At 35.0% G+C, this 17,298-nt stretch overlaps 1 protein-coding gene across 5 annotated transcripts in view; it reads right to left on the bottom strand.

Moving 5' to 3' along the window:
• Positions 1–585: 585 nt before the first annotated feature.
• Positions 586–17,298, bottom strand: part of POLE2 (DNA polymerase epsilon 2, accessory subunit) — a 31,635-nt gene continuing 14,922 nt past the window's right edge. For 3 of the 5 annotated variants that reach the window (XM_081511248.1, XM_081511244.1, XM_081511249.1), the window contains 13 exons: positions 16,034–16,117; positions 15,394–15,450; positions 14,927–14,975; positions 13,444–13,516; positions 10,462–10,634; positions 9,797–9,886; positions 9,569–9,623; positions 8,808–8,867; positions 8,644–8,721; positions 6,977–7,085; positions 5,996–6,172; positions 3,845–3,912; positions 586–699 (listed from right to left, as the gene is read on the bottom strand). In XM_081511248.1, coding sequence (XP_081367374.1) covers positions 681–699; positions 3,845–3,912; positions 5,996–6,172; positions 6,977–7,085; positions 8,644–8,721; positions 8,808–8,867; positions 9,569–9,623; positions 9,797–9,886; positions 10,462–10,634; positions 13,444–13,516; positions 14,927–14,975; positions 15,394–15,450; positions 16,034–16,117 — 1,092 coding nt within the window. In that variant the 3' untranslated portion in view covers positions 586–680. The remainder of the gene's footprint in view (positions 700–3,844; positions 3,913–5,995; positions 6,173–6,976; positions 7,086–8,643; positions 8,722–8,807; positions 8,868–9,568; positions 9,624–9,796; positions 9,887–10,461; positions 10,635–13,443; positions 13,517–14,926; positions 14,976–15,393; positions 15,451–16,033; positions 16,118–17,298) is intronic. The other 2 variants (XM_081511247.1, XM_081511245.1) reach the window with 2 other exon arrangements.

The raw sequence follows: 17,298 nt of genomic DNA on the forward strand, positions 1-17,298 counted from the left end.
GTCCTATCACTCAGATTCATTTCTGGGCTCTCATTGTAGTTCCTACCATAAACTAAAAGATAAGGGGATGGTGTTGAGTGGTTATGCCCAAAATAGAAAAACAGGGCTGCTTCAAAGTGAATATTACTCCTCTTAAAGGTAAAAACTGTGGGGACAATGTTTTTAAATTTTCAGTGCCAAAAGGTAATGTAATGAATATCACAGTAATATCCTGAAACAACGGTTTTCACTATCATTAGAATAAATTCTATGACTTGAAATTTAAACAATTTGAAATTATTAAATACACCATTGAGACTCTTATGGTGAACAGTTAGCATGTGAATTGTTCAGTCGCTCCCACGCCAGGCTCCTCTCTCCTTCACTATCTTCTGGAGTTTGCTCAAATTCATATCCAAGCATATAACTAGTATAGAAATAATGAAATTTAAATTTTTATATTCAAATGTATACTTAGATTATGTATTTTTACACATTTTCATATTTTCCTTACGATTATACAGAAAATATTTTTGCTATGAAACTTTGTAAAGTATACCATCATGTTTATAAAAAAAATTTATAAATAGAAATTTAAACAGGACATTCTAAAGTTTACCATAATTTTATTATAATTTAATAACAATTATATAAAATAAGCAGATGATTGATGAATTGTTTCTTCAGATGGTCTAAGAATCTCAAAACCCTTGAAGTTTGCTGAAAATAGAAAATATTCATAAAATTAAACACCTGGGAAAGCTAAGTTATACATTTCTTAATATCTAATTTTAATTTTAAAAATAGGTCAATACATGCACATTGCTCCAAATTCCAAAGGGGACACAGTGGAAAATAAGTCTGACTCTATTTCTGTTCTCTAGAAGCAACAGTGATATCCTTACAAAGACTATCTAATCATATATAAAGGACTGTCTAATTGCATATAAGCATGTGTAGGGGTAAATGCTTTAAAAACACAAACACAAGTGGTAGGATACATGAACACTATTCTATGCCTTTTTTTCAATTAGTAATAAATACACGATATATTTATAATTTTTAACTAATGCATTATGACTTTGAAATTAATGTAAATTAGAAAAGTCAGAATATAACTTTTAAATGGGTATATATTTAAACTGTTTGTCTTGCTGTTATAAAAACTACAGTAAAAACAGTTGTACCCACTTTTATGCATAAACCCAAGTATACCTGAAGGATAAATTCCTAGAAATGTAATAGATGGTATATGCAGTTGAGGGCTTAAGAAATCTTGTTCAGTTGCCCTCTGTAGAGGTTTTTTGTTTTGGTTTTTTTTTTACCATTTTTATTCTGACCAACTATTGTGTGAGAATGGGTGTTTCTCCTGTACATCACTAACATTATGTTTTTAAATAAAACAACTATTTGAAAGCACATGTTGAAACAAGGTTAACCTCAGTCCACTTTGGCTACATTTCTGTGTTAACTCTAAAATATGATTTCACGAATATTCTAAGAAAAAAATTCTTTTTAGGAGAAACTAAGTATTATATATAAATATAAGTTATTTCACTAAATTCGTTATTTCACTAAATTATTTCACTGTATCATAAAAATTTTTTCTCTCAAAAAAAAGGAAAAAAGCATACATCAACTTGCTTGATCTAGCACTGAAAAAATTCCTCAAATTATCATTACTAAGTTATAGTTTGGAAATTAGGTCAAGGGTTTTAGTATCTGACTCCACAGATGATAAATGGACCAACTATGTCCACAATAGTCAGTATCAACTGCAAGTCAAGGCCTGTGCTAGAAACTTTAAGAGGGACAGGAACATAAGTGACTTCTCATACAGCATGTTAAGAACTGTCATAGAAGTCTGTATATAGTACTTAAAACACTAAACAATTCTGCATGTCATTCAGGAAACGTAAGAAATTTAACTGAAGTTTCCTGTTAATAAATCAGTTAAATCCTACTGTGGTTTTTCTATCTCTAGAATATTAAATGGTTTACTAAGATAGATAAAAGGATAAAAGTTAAGGAAAGAAGGAAATTCAGGTAAGAGAAAAATACAGATCAAAAAAGATGAGGCCAGAGCCACAGCCACCATTTATGCTAGTAATTCCTGCTGCTGTAGAGGTGGACTGCACGTTTGGCTGTGCTTCCTGGCAGCTAAAGCAAAGGGAGTCTATCAGATTTACAGTTTTCCCAAGATGAACAGTTGCTTGGGACAGGCACAGATTTCTTTTGTTCTGAGACCTGTTGAAAGTGCTCACTATTGGTTTTCATAGCAGAATAAGTTCCATATGTCTGTTAATTTACAACAAAATTCAGTTCAGTAAAAGTCAATCTAAAGGTGGACAAAACGGAATTCCCTGGTGGCCCAGTGGTTAGGACTCTGCACATTCACTGACGAGGTCATGAGTTTGATCTCTGCTTTGGGAACTAAGATCCTGAAATCTGGCATGGTGCAGCCAAAGATTGTTTTGAAAGATGGACAAAATATGCTTCAGAGGTAGCTTAATCCTGGGGTCACAAAATTACTGTCAACAACAGGGAGTGGTTGAGACAGGGTAAGTGTTTGCCCTTACCTAAAGGCATTCCAAATTTTAAAAAAATTTTCTTTAAGGATTCATTGTTAACTAAAGTCAAACATATATTCAGTTCATGGAACAGAGGCTAGAATATCAGTGACTTTTATGAGTATCTGCCTGGTTATATTCCCAAAACTAAGCAGTGCCTGGAATACAGTAAGAACCAAATACATGTCAAATGAGTGAATCCAATAATAAAATTTAGTATGTCCCAAAGTGAACAGACTTTAATCCTCCGTGAATACTGAGCAGCAAAAATAATGCAAAAATTTTTTTTCAAGAAACACATAAAAGAAACTATTAATCATGATTTCAGGGTTAGGAAGTAGAGGTATGTTTTCTTTCTCTATTTTATACTTTTAAGCATTGTTTGAAATTTTTATCATGTATTTGTGCTTTTATTTAAATAAATTTGTTAATTACAAAAAGTAAAAAAAGGTTGAGTTGTCAAGATTATATTCTCTAATGAGAACCTGGAGGTATTTGGTTACTGTTCTTAACTGGTGGGAAATACAATTACAATTAATGGAGAAATCACATGTTAGGATGCCTGCATCTAGGGGAAACTGTTAAAAATGCACATTTCTGGGTGCTACAACTGGAGAGACATTTAATAAGGTTGGGGTGGGATCTTGTAATTTAACACTTTTAACATGGACCTCAGAGGATTCTCATGCATGTGGTCTATAGGACACCTTCTGAAAACTACTACCCACCAGGTAATTATTCTTTTTTCCTCAGGACCTCCCCACACCAACAATTCTTTCCTGCCAATTTAAGGCAGATTACCTGGGTTTTGAGTGGCTCAGCTGGTAAAGAATCTGCCTGCAATACGGGAGGCCTGGGATTGATCCCTGGGTTGGGAAGATCCCCTGGAGAAGGGAAAGGCTACCCCCTCCAGTATTCTGGCCTGGAGAATTCCATGGACTGTATAGTCCATGGGGTCTCAAAGAGTCAGACATGACTGAGCAACTTTCACATGTGGAAGGCAAGCCTGCCTTTTCGGAATAATAACCTCATCACGAGTCAGCCTGTAAAAGAACTAGCCCAGCCCCACAGCCAATCTGAGATTTCCCACAGAAAACAGTTCTTGGTCTATTTCATGCAAATGTGCCATCAAGTACATACAATTCTGTGTCACACAGCATGAACACAATAAGTTCAGCCTAGAACATTGCCAATGAGCTACTGTAGACATTTCAAAAAACCTCAGCACACCTTCAGAACATCTGATTTTTAGCAGTATTATGCCAAGAGACAGCTGTTTCTGAAGGCACACTTACCTATCTTCTACTATCTTATTGGAAGGATAAAAAACTTTGAATGAAAATCCACTTCTTGGAAAAGAGCCCTTTGGAGAGAAAAATGCCCATAAGTGAATACTCAACTTTTAAAAAAAGAACCCCTATTTTTAAAATCAAATTCCTTGCTCATGACTTAAAGATGAAGGTACAAGGTGTGACTATAAAGTAATGAGACAAATTTCTGCATGCTCTTTGTAGAGAAAAAATATTACTATAAAGTATCTCCACCAGAAGGAAAAAGTAAGGTTGACCAAAACAGTCATGCTAAAAAATGTGACCAGAAATGCTTAGGAGTGGGTCTACTTAGTATAAGAAATAAACAGTACTGAATGATGTTTAGTAAGCATATAAGACACTCGAACATCATGTTCGAGAAATCTTTCCTGCCCCTCTCCCCAGTGAAAATCTGGGATTGATGCCCCCCATTGTCCCTTCAAAGCAACAGAGCAGGGTCACATATACAACTGTCCATTACTGGACTCTAAATAAAGCAGACTCTTGTCTTTTCAGTCTTTGTGTCCCTGGCACTAGCTCAATACCTGGCCTATTGCAGGCATTCATTAATGGGAATAAGTATCAAGAAAGGATGAAACAATGTCAAAACCAAGTTTTGGGGACTTCTCTGGTGGTCCAGTGGTTAAGAATCCACCTGCTAATGCAGGAGACGTGGGTTCGATCCTTGCTCCTGGAAGATCCCACATGCTGCAGGGGAACTAAGCCCATGCACCACAACTACTGAGCCTGTGCTCTAGAGCCTGGCAGCCACCGGTGCTGAAGCCTGCTCACCCTAGAGCCCGTGCTCTGCAACAAGAGAAGCCACTGCAATGAGAAGTCCATGCACTGCAACTAGAGCATAGCCCCCATTCGCCACAACTAGAGAAGGCCCACATGTAGCACCAAAGAACCAGTGCAGCCAAAAAGAAATAAAATTATTAAAAAAAAATTTTTGAGCTTGTCCACAAAGGTATAAATAATGTAAAAAAGATAAAATGATGGTGTAGGAAATGGTGGTTTACTCATTTACAAGATGAAAAAGAAGAAAAATTCAGAAATAAAGTGTTTTCAAATACAGCATTAACTATGAGAACACCCAAAGAGTTCAGTTTAAATAAGGAAATAGCCTCATTATGACAAGAATATTGAAATATGAATAAAGATTCTGTAAAAATTAGGCCACAAATTATAAAAACAATGAAACCAAATCAATTGTGCACATCCTTATAATAGTAGTTCCCAACCAGGGTCAGTTTTGTCCCCTAGAGACAACTGGCAGATACCTGAGGACATTTTCGATTGTTAAAACTGGGGGCTGCTACTGGCATCTAGTTGGTGGAAGTCAGGGATGCTGCTAAACACCCTGCAATGAACAGGACAGTGCCCCAAAACAGAATTATCTGGTTCAAAATGTCAGCAGTTCTGTGGTTGAGGAAGCTGGATAAAATAAATGTGTGAGAAAAGCAGTAAGGGATGATGTTTCTAAAAGTGACCTAGATTAAAAAAAAAAAGAACCAAAAAATTAAAGTCTAAAATTCATAAGAATCAAGGAAGCATACATATTAAAAATCACTAGTGAAGATACTTGATATAAATAGCAACATTTATGCAGCATTTAACCCCCAAGTTCAAAAAGTCAGTTATACTTTTACAGAAATTGAGAAGCAACTTCAGGATTCTGAAGCAATTTCAAGGTTCTGCATAAAAATGAAATATTAAAGTGTGTCCCAGTAAGAATTTCAACATTCATCAGGCTTAGATTTTGGAGACCTGGACAATTCCTAAAAAAAAATCACCCTCAATGGACAAGTACCTTTAATATGTGTACAGAGAATAGGATACATGCGCTGAAAGTAATTTCCAGAAAGGAATCCCAAGGCAAGTTACTTTGAAGGGGAAAATACTCATTTGGATTTATAATAGTGCCCTTTTTTTTTTTTAAAGACTTAAGTCACATTACTTTATAGTCACATGTTCTTTTGAAAGTTTAAGAACTTTCTCTTTATACCAAATTAATTCCATTATTTCATTGATAGGATATTTTTACTCCAACAGTAACTGATTAAACATATACTTTAAAGAAGTAACACTCTAATCTTGACAAATTATGATACATAATGTTAACTACATTCTTACAGGGTTTATGCAGAGGCATTCGGTATTGGTCAAAGTAAAAGGATCATATTTGTCTGCGATGACAAGTAGGTCAGGCACAGGGTACACTCTCAGAGCATAGTCATACGCCCAGTACACTGGGCAGACATAAAGAGGGAGAGGAGTCAGGTGTCCTTGGGATAAGACAGTCTTTACAAACTACAAAAGAACGACACAAAACAAACTTCAGTGCATTTGTAAAAGCTAAAAGAACAACAGAGAATTTCAAATTAAATAATGATTACCAAAGAGACTTAGCAAATTTGAGAAACATTTGGGAAAACTGAATCACAGAGCTTTGGGAACACTGATATGAAATTATCCTGTATTTTAGGAGAAATTTATGAGTTTTCATTTAATACTATAAAAGCTCCTTCCTCAAAGAGTCATTTTGGAGCAGTTATATTTTTAGCTGTACAATAAACTCACTTCCTAATTCTGTTCATCTAAAAATAATTCCACAGCTTGGGTAATGCCAAGAATATATACTTGACCTACATACACATTAAAGGTTATAAAATACATACTAAACATGCTGTGTATGATCTATGTCCATACTTCCAAATGAGGATACATGTAACCAGTGATTGACAGCTGTATGTCAGGCAGTCTTGATAAACACCACATCTTCCTAATGTGGGCATATCATAGGAAATATTTAATAAATATAAAAACACATTTTCTTTAAATATATATAAGTACAATGTAAGATTTGTGAGTTCTAAAGGCAAAACGGGAAGCTCCAAAGAAATTTCCTGCTTGTTCTGGGCTTCTTCTGTTCATTAGGGGATACCTCAATAAGAAAACTGAGAAACACTGATTTAGGGAACAAAAATTACCTTACTGACAAAAGTGTGTTGAAATTATTTTGAACTATAAACAAAAGGGCAAGTGATTAAGTAACTTAAAATTTTATATAAAGTCACATGTAAGATACCTTAATAAAGAAGATATTTAACTTACATGATTAGGAATATCCAAATTGCTACTGGGAAAACGGACACAGTTTCTGCACATTTTATTCACTAAGTCTTCACGAAAGACAATAATTTCTTGTGTACAATACTGAATTCTGAAATGAAAATGGTAGTTGAAGGTGACTTCCGCAGAAAAAAATATAATGTAATTTTAAAGGCAAGATGTTTTATAATACATTCCCACTTCCCACTGTTAACTTCAGCAAAAATTCAACCATAATCTATTCATCCGTGCATTTGACAGTAACTTATTGAGCTCTCAATACGTGTCTAGCATTACTCTAGGGATGAGTGAACTAACAAAAAGACCCCAGCCCTGATGCAGTTCATTCTGTTGGGGGTGGGTGTTCAGAGACGATAGACAACAGACACGAAAATTAATAGTATGTTGAAAGATGATTAAGTGTATGGCAAAAAGAAAAAGACTAACAGGGATCATTTGGAGCAAGGGAAGGTCAAAGGCTGGAGTATTTAATAGGAGGACTGGAACAGGTAGGACTCATAGTGAAGATTGATCTGAGCACAGAGTTGAAGGAAGTGAGAGAGTCACACAGACACGCAGAGGCAGGTGGAGGGAACAGGCAGAGCAGAGGCCCTAGGATGAACCATGCCTGGCACATCTGAAGAACAAAAGGAGGCTGGAGTGGCTGGAATAGAAGAGGAGGAGAAGAAATCACAGAGGGAACTGGGGGCCAGGTCACGCAGAGCCATGACCACCACTGCATAGGATATGGGCTGTTACCAAATAAAACGATGGGTCCATCTTTCTAAATCCGTTAAGGGCAGTGCGATACGCCTTCTGGTTTAAAGGATCACTCTGACATGGTTGAGGGCAGATTACGGAGGAGCAGGAGTAGAAGCTAGAGACCAGTGAGGAGGCTATTACAGTAGTCAAGGCTAGACAAGATGGTAGAGGGTCATAGAGGGGGAAGTATAGAGAGATGGCCAGATTCTGGATAATAAAAGTTTGAAGTCCTCCTTCAGATTTTTGAAGGACTTCCTAAAAGCCTGCATGTGAGGAGAAACCCCGAAGGTTGGCCTGAACGAATGCAAGGATAAAGGTGTCATGAACTACAATGAGGAAAGCTACAGGACAGGGTGGGGCTGATGGGGGAAGAAGATTAGATGTTCGGTTTGAAGTTGTTTTTAGACATCCACTGGGAGATGATGTGTAGGCAACTGAATATGTGCGTCTGGAGTCAGGGAGGAGGTTTGAGGTGGAGATATCAATGTGGGAGTTGTCAATGCATAGAGGATATTTAAAGCTCATGGACTGGATAAAGTCACTGAAGGAGTGAATGTAGGTAGAAAAGAGAGGGAACCAAAGACTGAAAGCATTCCCTCAGTAAGAACCTATGGTCACCGTGGCACATACAGTAAGTGCATAATCCTTCCATTCTTCCATTGTAACTTTTCTTAAAGGATGTATAATTGGAATATCTATTTTAAAATCTCCATCCATTATTACGTTTCTAAATGCTAGTGAATTATTTAAATAAAGTTAAAGTATTGTTAAAGTTTTGAGAAACCTAAAATAAAGAGAAATTTTCTTTTTACTCCATGACAATCAAAATCTAGAGACAAATTTTAAGAAATAGGTTAATTTTTAAATGAAAGGTAAAAAAAAAAAAAATACAAAATACTAATATTTACCTGCAAGGATTAGTAGTAAAAACTGAAAATGGTACTCTTTGCCTGAATTCATTAGTGATGCTTTCAGCAAATGGTGGCCTATAAATACAATTAAGGTGATACAGTATATATTTTTTAGTTTACAAAGTTTTCTTTACTGCTGCAAATATCTGAATAAAACTTACCTTGGTAAGATGGAACCAAATCCAGGATCCTCTGGACCAGGTACAAACACAAAACGACTGCTGTAGCAAAATTCAACATAATTCATTCTAAAAATATTATTATACTGCTACCCAACAGCCTAAAACCAAGGTATTGCCTTTAATTAAATTATAAAATTTTTAAATTAAATTTCATACATTTTAATAAATGAACGAATAAAAGTCTCTAGACCAATACCATTCAGTAGATACCATTCAATGATGGAAATGTTCTATATCTGTACTAATTACTGAGTACTTGAACTGTGGCTAGTGTGACTGAATTTTTTTTTTTAGTTTTTTAATTTTAGGCCATACTGCCAGGTTTACAGGGTTCTTTTAGTTCCCTGACCAGGGATCAAGCCTGGACCCCTCCTCAGTGAAAGCACAGAGTTGTAACCACTGGACCACCAGGGAATTCCCTTAAATGATATAGCTTTAAATTTAAAGAGATCCATGTGGCCAGTGACTATCATATTGAAGAGTATAGTTCTAGGCCCTTAGAGTAATAATGTCACCAAGAAATCTGGAATATGGTTGAAATTATCACTCTTCCATTTAATACTTTTCAATATAAATCTCTACTAGTATGTAACATATATTATTGTGATAGAAGGATAATTTTATCTCCCAGCTATACTAATTTTCTCAACTTTTTCTTCCACTCATTTCTTAAATTAGGATTTATTTTTGTTCCTCAAATAACCCTTTAAATGAAAATATATAGCAATAGAAATCATTACCTTTGATGAATATTTGGGTATTCACATATTATATCTGCCAAAGTTTTTAGGGAATCTAAAATTTTAAAGAGATATTGAATTTAATTTGCATATGATATACATAAATCAAATTTTATTTGATCAGATACAACTCTACATATTATGAATAAATTTATATTAATATAGATTATTTCTTATCAACTTAGTTTATATAAATGTAGGAACACTTATTAAATAGATCCTCAATACCTTTCAAAGCTTGAACTTGATTTTTTCCATATGGTGCAGATGAAAAATTACCACACAGAATAAAGCAAGTTGGAGGTGCTGGTGAGTAACCTAAAAATAAAAGAATAAATGAACATCACTTTTCTGGTCTAGAAATCATATTAAAATCTTTTAGCCATGAGTTTTGTTTTGTTTTGTTTTTTTTAGCCATGAGTTTTTAATAATAAAACCTTACTGTCTAAAAGCAATACCTTATTTTAGTAACAACTTATTATAAAAAAAATAGTAATAATAGTGCCCATTTATTGAGCACTTATTTTGTGCCAGGCCCTGCAATGGCTTGATTAATCCTCACAACATCCCTCTAAACTGAGAGAGAGATTAAGTAACCTGCCCAAAGTATTAGGCTGCTGTTTAAACCCAGTTCTGTCAAACTCCAAAGCCTAACCTGTTATCCACTCTTGTACTGTTTTAGGACTAATTCTTATTTATCATGAATGCAAACATACAGTTATTTTTCAAATGTAAAAATGTAAGTCTTTAAGATGAACTCATTTAAAATATTTCACCGCTGAATCAACTGTTTTAACAAAAATAGACTACTCAAAAAGATACATTTTTTTAAAAGAATTTAGCTTTAAGACATGAGCTCTCATAAAAAAGAATAGAAAAAAAATGACACCTACCAGAAAACATGATGTGAAGTTTTTCCAATACTTCTACTTGGTCCAACCAAACATCAGATACAAACACAAACATGGCATCTTTATTCTCATCCTCTAGTTGTTTTAGTTTTGCAGAAGTCTTCACAGATGTATTAGAAGGCCCTCCAAAAAAATTAATATTTCCATAGTATGCCCTAGGTAATTATATCACAATTATTACCTTCTATCCTATATTCTGTTGAAGATATTTTTCTGCTAATTCTACAAATTAAGCTTCTGTCTATCCAATGAGGTTATTTTCCCATCAATGTAAATTGTACCATGAAAATGTATTATTTGTACCACTTAAAAAGCAAACAAGCTTATTTAAACATTCTAAAATGAGAAAGGAAGCAACAGTGAGGCAGTAAACAAAGTAAGATAAGTAAACTATATCTGGACCTTTTAAAACTTACTAAAGCAAATATTAAAATAAAGCATAATTTCCTTATGTAGTTGAAAGTAGGAGAAATAGGTACTCAATTTAAATAATAACTAATAAAAGTCTCAAAAAAAGTGCTAGCCATTTCACTAAGCAATTTCACTTCTAGATACCTCTTCTAAGAATTTAGGGATGTCTACAAAGACTTATCTATATCCCAGAATTGTGAAAATCTGGAAGGAACACTAAAGCTTGCCCAAAATGGAAACTGGAGTGATCTTCTGCACTTCCAGCCTCTACTGCTCTTGCCACATACATACCCTTCACCGGCTGCCATTCTACAGTTCCCAGTTTAAATGTTGAATACTGTCCCAGAGAACCGTCCCTTGAGGATCCCAACAGAAGTCAGATTTCCCCGTTACACACACCTGGAGGACCCTGTACTTCTCTTTCATGGAACTTATCAAATTTGTGATCAGCAGATTATTTGGGTGATGTTTAATGTCTATCTCCCTAATCTAACACCTAGCACAGAGTCTGGCAATACAGTATGTGCTCAAAGTACATTGCTGAATGTCACAAATCATGTAATAAAAAACTTCATGGTAATGGAAGATGTTGACTGAATACTATTAAATGATGAAGCAGGTTACAAAGCATTGTATAGTATGTATTCATTTTCAGTGTCCAAAAAAGCGAATAGATATAGAACCTGTGTATTTTTATTAAGTCACTGTAATTATATCCTATAAAGTCACTGCAAACACTGCATTAGGGAATACTGAACCTTGCTCTTAAGGAAAATGTGTACTGATATCAGACGGATTGTAATATTAAATCATAAAAAAGAAACCCTCAACTTGATAGATTCTGTTTTCTTTATCTTACAAAAGAGAAAGCAAGGTTCAGGTTTAGAAGTGTTTAAGTGACATGCCTGAGGCCATCCCAATAACAGGTGACAGTGTTAGGTTACAATCTTGCAGTTATCAGGAATGAAATAAGATGATACAGATGATTTCAGTTATATACCCAAACATAAACCAGAACATTACAAACAGAAATACTTATTAAGCTGATTCTTGAGAAATTAAAGCTTGAAAAAGCCTCAATAACATCTTCTATCCTTGGTTCATGGAATATAAGGTACAAAGACAGGAGCAAGAGGAAGGCTGTTTTCCCAAGAAATAATCTAGGAATTCTAGGAACTTTAACAACACATAAGGCTCAGAAAACACAAGTCACATGTCTTGTACCAGTGAAAGAGCAACATGGCAATGGAATCCCAGCAAATCTGTACTTTAATTTAGAGAAAGTGGGACAATTTAAATAGAAGATTATTTGAGACATTACAAAGATGAATGCTTGGCTAAACTGAAACGAATGGTAACACTCAAGGCCAGCTTCCTTGATTATACCTCTCATTCGGAAGAGTAATTTTGAGGCTTGTATGAAACTCTAACACCAAGACAACAGCAATTATGCTTTCAATATAGCCCCAAGAAACCCTACCATGATGTAAACCTAGCCACAAACTAGCACTAAAAGCACTCACTTAAAAGTAAACTGGCTTGATGTGGGCTTGTATTCTCTGTGGCATGACCAGCACTTTACCCTGGATTTACTTCACCAGGAAGAAGATGCACAGCAAAAGCTGCCTGCCAGTGACTCCCCGCCAGCAAACATGGCCTTGGCACCTGATTTATAACAGCAGACTGAATCTAAAATCTTAATCATCAGACTTCTTGAAATCATCACCATCATCATGGAATCTCAGGATTAGAATGCAACTAATTACCCCAGATGCCTACAGGCTCGGGGAAGCTAATACTAAATATCAAAGCAGCAGCCAGCTGAGGCTGACTAGGTGTGAATGAGGGTGCATACACTTATCCTGCCCAAAGTGAGCCATCACTGTAGATGTTCGAGGTGAGAATTCAGGTGTGAAGTACTGCCAGAGCTGATTGTTCAAGATAACTCAGAAATCTCCTAATTTTCAAATATTGGACACTAATTCAAAATATGCTTAAATACCTCCAAGGGGAAACAAGAAATGTCTATAGACTACATTCAACCCACAGGCCACCATCTACAACTTTCACACCATTATTCAGCCTCTATCAAACTCCTTGAGTGACAGAGAACTCACTCCTCTCGGAGAAGGTCCTTTTGGAACCCCTCTAATATTATAATGATTTTGCATATATTAAATAACTATATAATCTGCCTCTTATAGCTTTCACTCAGTAAAATACAAAAATAAGAACTTTATATTAACATGGGAATTATATTCTTCTGTTTTCCTATCTCTTGTCTCAGTCCTATAGATAAATAAGACCAATGGATTGGAAATCTTTCCCAGTGAAAGCCAAATACAAAGATGCTATTGCAACCAGTCTGGAGTCAACCCACTAGTTTTCAGTTTCATATAAAGTCCAGTCTTTTAACTCTCCTTTTCCATTGCTCTTCACCTTCTAACACAAAGTCTGAGGACTTGTAATAATTGACATGTGATATACTATCTTACATTTATTACTACCAGTATTCTAAAATTTCTATAGAGTTTAAGTCAAACATTTTTATACCTAGTAGTACTAGAGGGTTCAGTGGGTGGAAATCCAAAGGCATTGACATGAAACACCTGATCTTCAAACCAGCCTGAAAAAGAGATAAGTAACAAATCACTTTCATTTGTCCAATTTTCTTGTTTGAAAGGACAAAACTGTGGAACACAAAGCAGTAATGCTAGGCCATCGTTTAATCCCCGGTCAACTAACTACAGAATTCACCAGTCCCACTGAGCTACGAAACAGTTTCAGGTTCAGAGACAGTCTCAGTTCTTTTTTTTGTTTTTTATTTTCGGCCACACCATGTGACTTGCAAGATCTTGGTTCCCTGACCAGGGATGGAACCTGGGGCCATGGAAGTGAACGTTCGGAGTGCTAACCACTGGACCACCAGAGAATTCTTGATAGTCCCAGATCTATTTAAAAAAAGAGTCATGAAATTGTAATAGATTTAGAAGTAAAACTTTTCCCTTTCTTATTTCACAGTACATGTTAGAGTACAGACAGATAAGGTACACAGATAAAAATGTTTCTTTTCTTTTTTTTACATTTATTTTTTATTGGAGTATAATTATATAACAAAGTATACAACAGAGTAAATCAGCTAAACGTATCCATATATCCACTCTCTCTTAAGCCTCCCTCCCCCTCCATCCCACCCCTCTAGGTCATCACAGAGCTTCAAGCTGAGCTCCCTGTGCTATACAGGAGCTTCTCACAGCTATCTATTTTACACATGGTAGTGTATCTATGTCAATCCTGCTCTCCCAAACGGTCCCACCCTCCCCTTTCCCCCCTGTATCCACAAGTCCACTCTCTACATCTGCATAAAAATGTCTCATTTTATGACTGTGCAATCTTTTTCTTTTAACTTCACTGAGATATAATTCACACATCATACAACCCTTTAAAAGTGTATATACCTCAGGACTTCCCTGGTGGCCCAGTGGTTAAGAAGCTGCCTTGCAATGCAGGGAACACAGGTTTGATCCCTGGTCTGGCAAGATTCCCACATGCTGCAGGGCAACTAAGCTCCTTTGCCATAACTACTCAGCCTGCTCTCTAGAGCCTGGGAGCCGCAACTACTGAAGCCCACACACCCTAGAGCTCTGCAACAGGAGAAGCCACCGCAATGAGAAGCCCATGACTCACAACTAAAGAGTATCCCCCACTTGCCACAACTAGAGAAAGCCCACGCATAGCAACAAAGACCCAGCTCAGCCAAAAATAAGTAAATCAATAAAAATAAATTAAAAGTGCATACCTCAGTAGTTTTTAGTCTATTCACAAGTTGTACAACCATCAGTACTAATTTCAGAATATTTTCATCATCCCAGAAAGAAACCCTGTGCCCATTAGAAGTCTGAGTGTTACATAATGTCAAAGGTATGCTCTGATAATCAATATTCCCCTGAGTTACACTGTTAATGTATTTTAACCAATGTAGAAAGGGTTTTACTTTAAAATGATGAGGAGGACAGGGAAAAAAATACTAACTTACCCTCTGCTAAGACAAAGCATGATTCTGTGTATAAACCACTATGGAACTGGTATACAGTAATTAAGGAAAATAATTCTATGCTTGAGGTGGTGATAAAGTCAATATACATTTTCGGCTCAACAGAACCTTCAAATGATACTTTCAAAGATTACACATTTAAAACTCTGAATAGATTATTGCTTAAAAAATGTTAGGTTTAAATATCCCCATATCTGATTCTAAGATGTAATACTGAAGATATAGAGCATTTTCAGCATGTTATAAACTTTTTCAGTGATTTGTCTGGATACAGCAAATAAGGGGGAATTAAACATTTTTGTCTCTAGTTAGGATTATGTCTCTGGATTCCTACACCACCATATGGAAGTTACACTAAGTACCCAAATAGGTAAACTTGAAAATGATATTTAATCAATTTCCCCAATTCATTTAACACAGATTAAAAAAAAAATAAAAGTGAAGGATATAGCTTTACTAAGATCCAGTTGTATTGTTCCTGTAGGATCTTCCAGAAAAAATTTTCCCTAAAAAAAATTAAAAGAAATATGTCCACATTTATGTAAAAATGAATACTACGGCAAAACAATTAAAATACTGACAATTTTGACAACAGAATATAGTAGAGAGTACTGTGGATTTTTTAAAAAATCAGTAATTCCAAATCTAGGCTTTTTCATCACTTAATTGAGACTCAGAGTCCTCAGAGGTATCAAACAATGACTACTGCCAATCAAGAGATGGCAACAGGGACATTTGCTGGCTGCCACAAGAGGGACCTCACCAGGTGCCTTCACCTAGGAGAGCCAACAGCATCTCCCAGGGAGCAGGATGTGGTCTGCAGCTTTGAATGCTTAGAAACTGAGAAGTCAAATAGAGATCACTGGGGAACTAATTTTAGGCTATGCAAACTGGTGGCTTGTCTAAGACACTCCTTTCTGATGTCTACTCAGGAAACCAAATGCAAATGAAAGTTACTAGGTAACTGAAGTAGCTGCTTTCAATGAAGAATACATTCCAATGCCCTCTGTAAACATGCTGTATTTAATTGACATTTCATCAGTCTGAAGGCTGAAAATAAAGGATGGATACTTATCAAGTTTCACTTACCTCTTTTAACTGGGTTATCATCCCAAGAACAATCACATCTCCGATTTTGGTTGTACTGCCCAATAGAGTTTCTATTGTCTTAAGCTAAAATAAACAAAATAAACTCTTAAGGACTGAAAATATGTTCCTTTAAGAAATTAATTTTTTTATAAAAATAAGTAAACTTTGAGTACACATTGCAGTATTTACACCTATTTTACAGTAGAAAATCAAATAAAACTTAGAAAATATAATTTTATCCTACAAAAAGCTAAAATAGCAACTGATGATGTCTTAGAAGAATTATGCCTAAAGAAACACCATGTCAACACAGGCCCTTACCAATGACTGAAGTTTCATATCATACTATTTTGAATAATGATAAGTATATTTATCTTTAAAATATAGAAGAATATAAATTTTGTCAGTCTCTTCAGCACCTGAAAATTAATGGGCTATTTAAAAAGTTATATTCTACTGTAACTTTATTTAGTATTTTGAAAGTCTGTCATTATTACTTACATTCTCAATCTGATCATTATATTTTTATCAGAAAGTTAAAGGTAGTAATAATTGGGGCACTATTTTAAAGAAATCCTTTCTGACCCTTTTCTATACATATAATCCTAACAATATATTAATACACACATTCATAATTTATAAACACATACCCATACAGTTTGTTTTATTTGCAAAGATGAAATCATATTATTTGTATTATTCTTCAACTTAACTTTTTAAGTTTAATACATCTTAGACATTGTTGCATTTAACTATATTTAGATACACTTCATTCTTCTTAATGGATAGAAATATCTATAGTATATATACAACAATTTACCAAACAACTTAAAGAACATAACCACAACATCCCATAATAATCACATTAACATTTGATATTGAAGTTCTCTTTAAAAACATGAACCTCAAGCGACCCAAGAATACAATGTTCATTTTCAACAGTTTTTAAAAAATGAAATACTTGGGAATAAATCTGAAGAAAAGACATGTATCCTAAAAACTGGATTAGGTAAAGATTTCTTAGAAACAATACTAAAAATATGAGCCATAAAAAAAAAAACTTATAAGCTGGACTTCAACATAATTAAGAACTTAAGTATTTCAAAAAGACTGTTGAGAGAATAAAAAGACAACTTACAGACTGGGAAAAATATTGCAATTCACAGTCAGTAAATAAAGCAACACAGGAATACAAAGCTATAACAAAGTGAGGATACCATATGTGTAGTTTGCAAAGGTAGAATGCCATATAGGGACTATAAATG

This window comes from Giraffa tippelskirchi, chromosome 7 (genome assembly GCF_054371585.1).
Source record: "Giraffa tippelskirchi isolate mGirTip1 chromosome 7, T2T-mGirTip1v1.2.pri, whole genome shotgun sequence".
NCBI classification, from domain to species: Eukaryota; Metazoa; Chordata; class Mammalia; order Artiodactyla; family Giraffidae; genus Giraffa; species Giraffa tippelskirchi.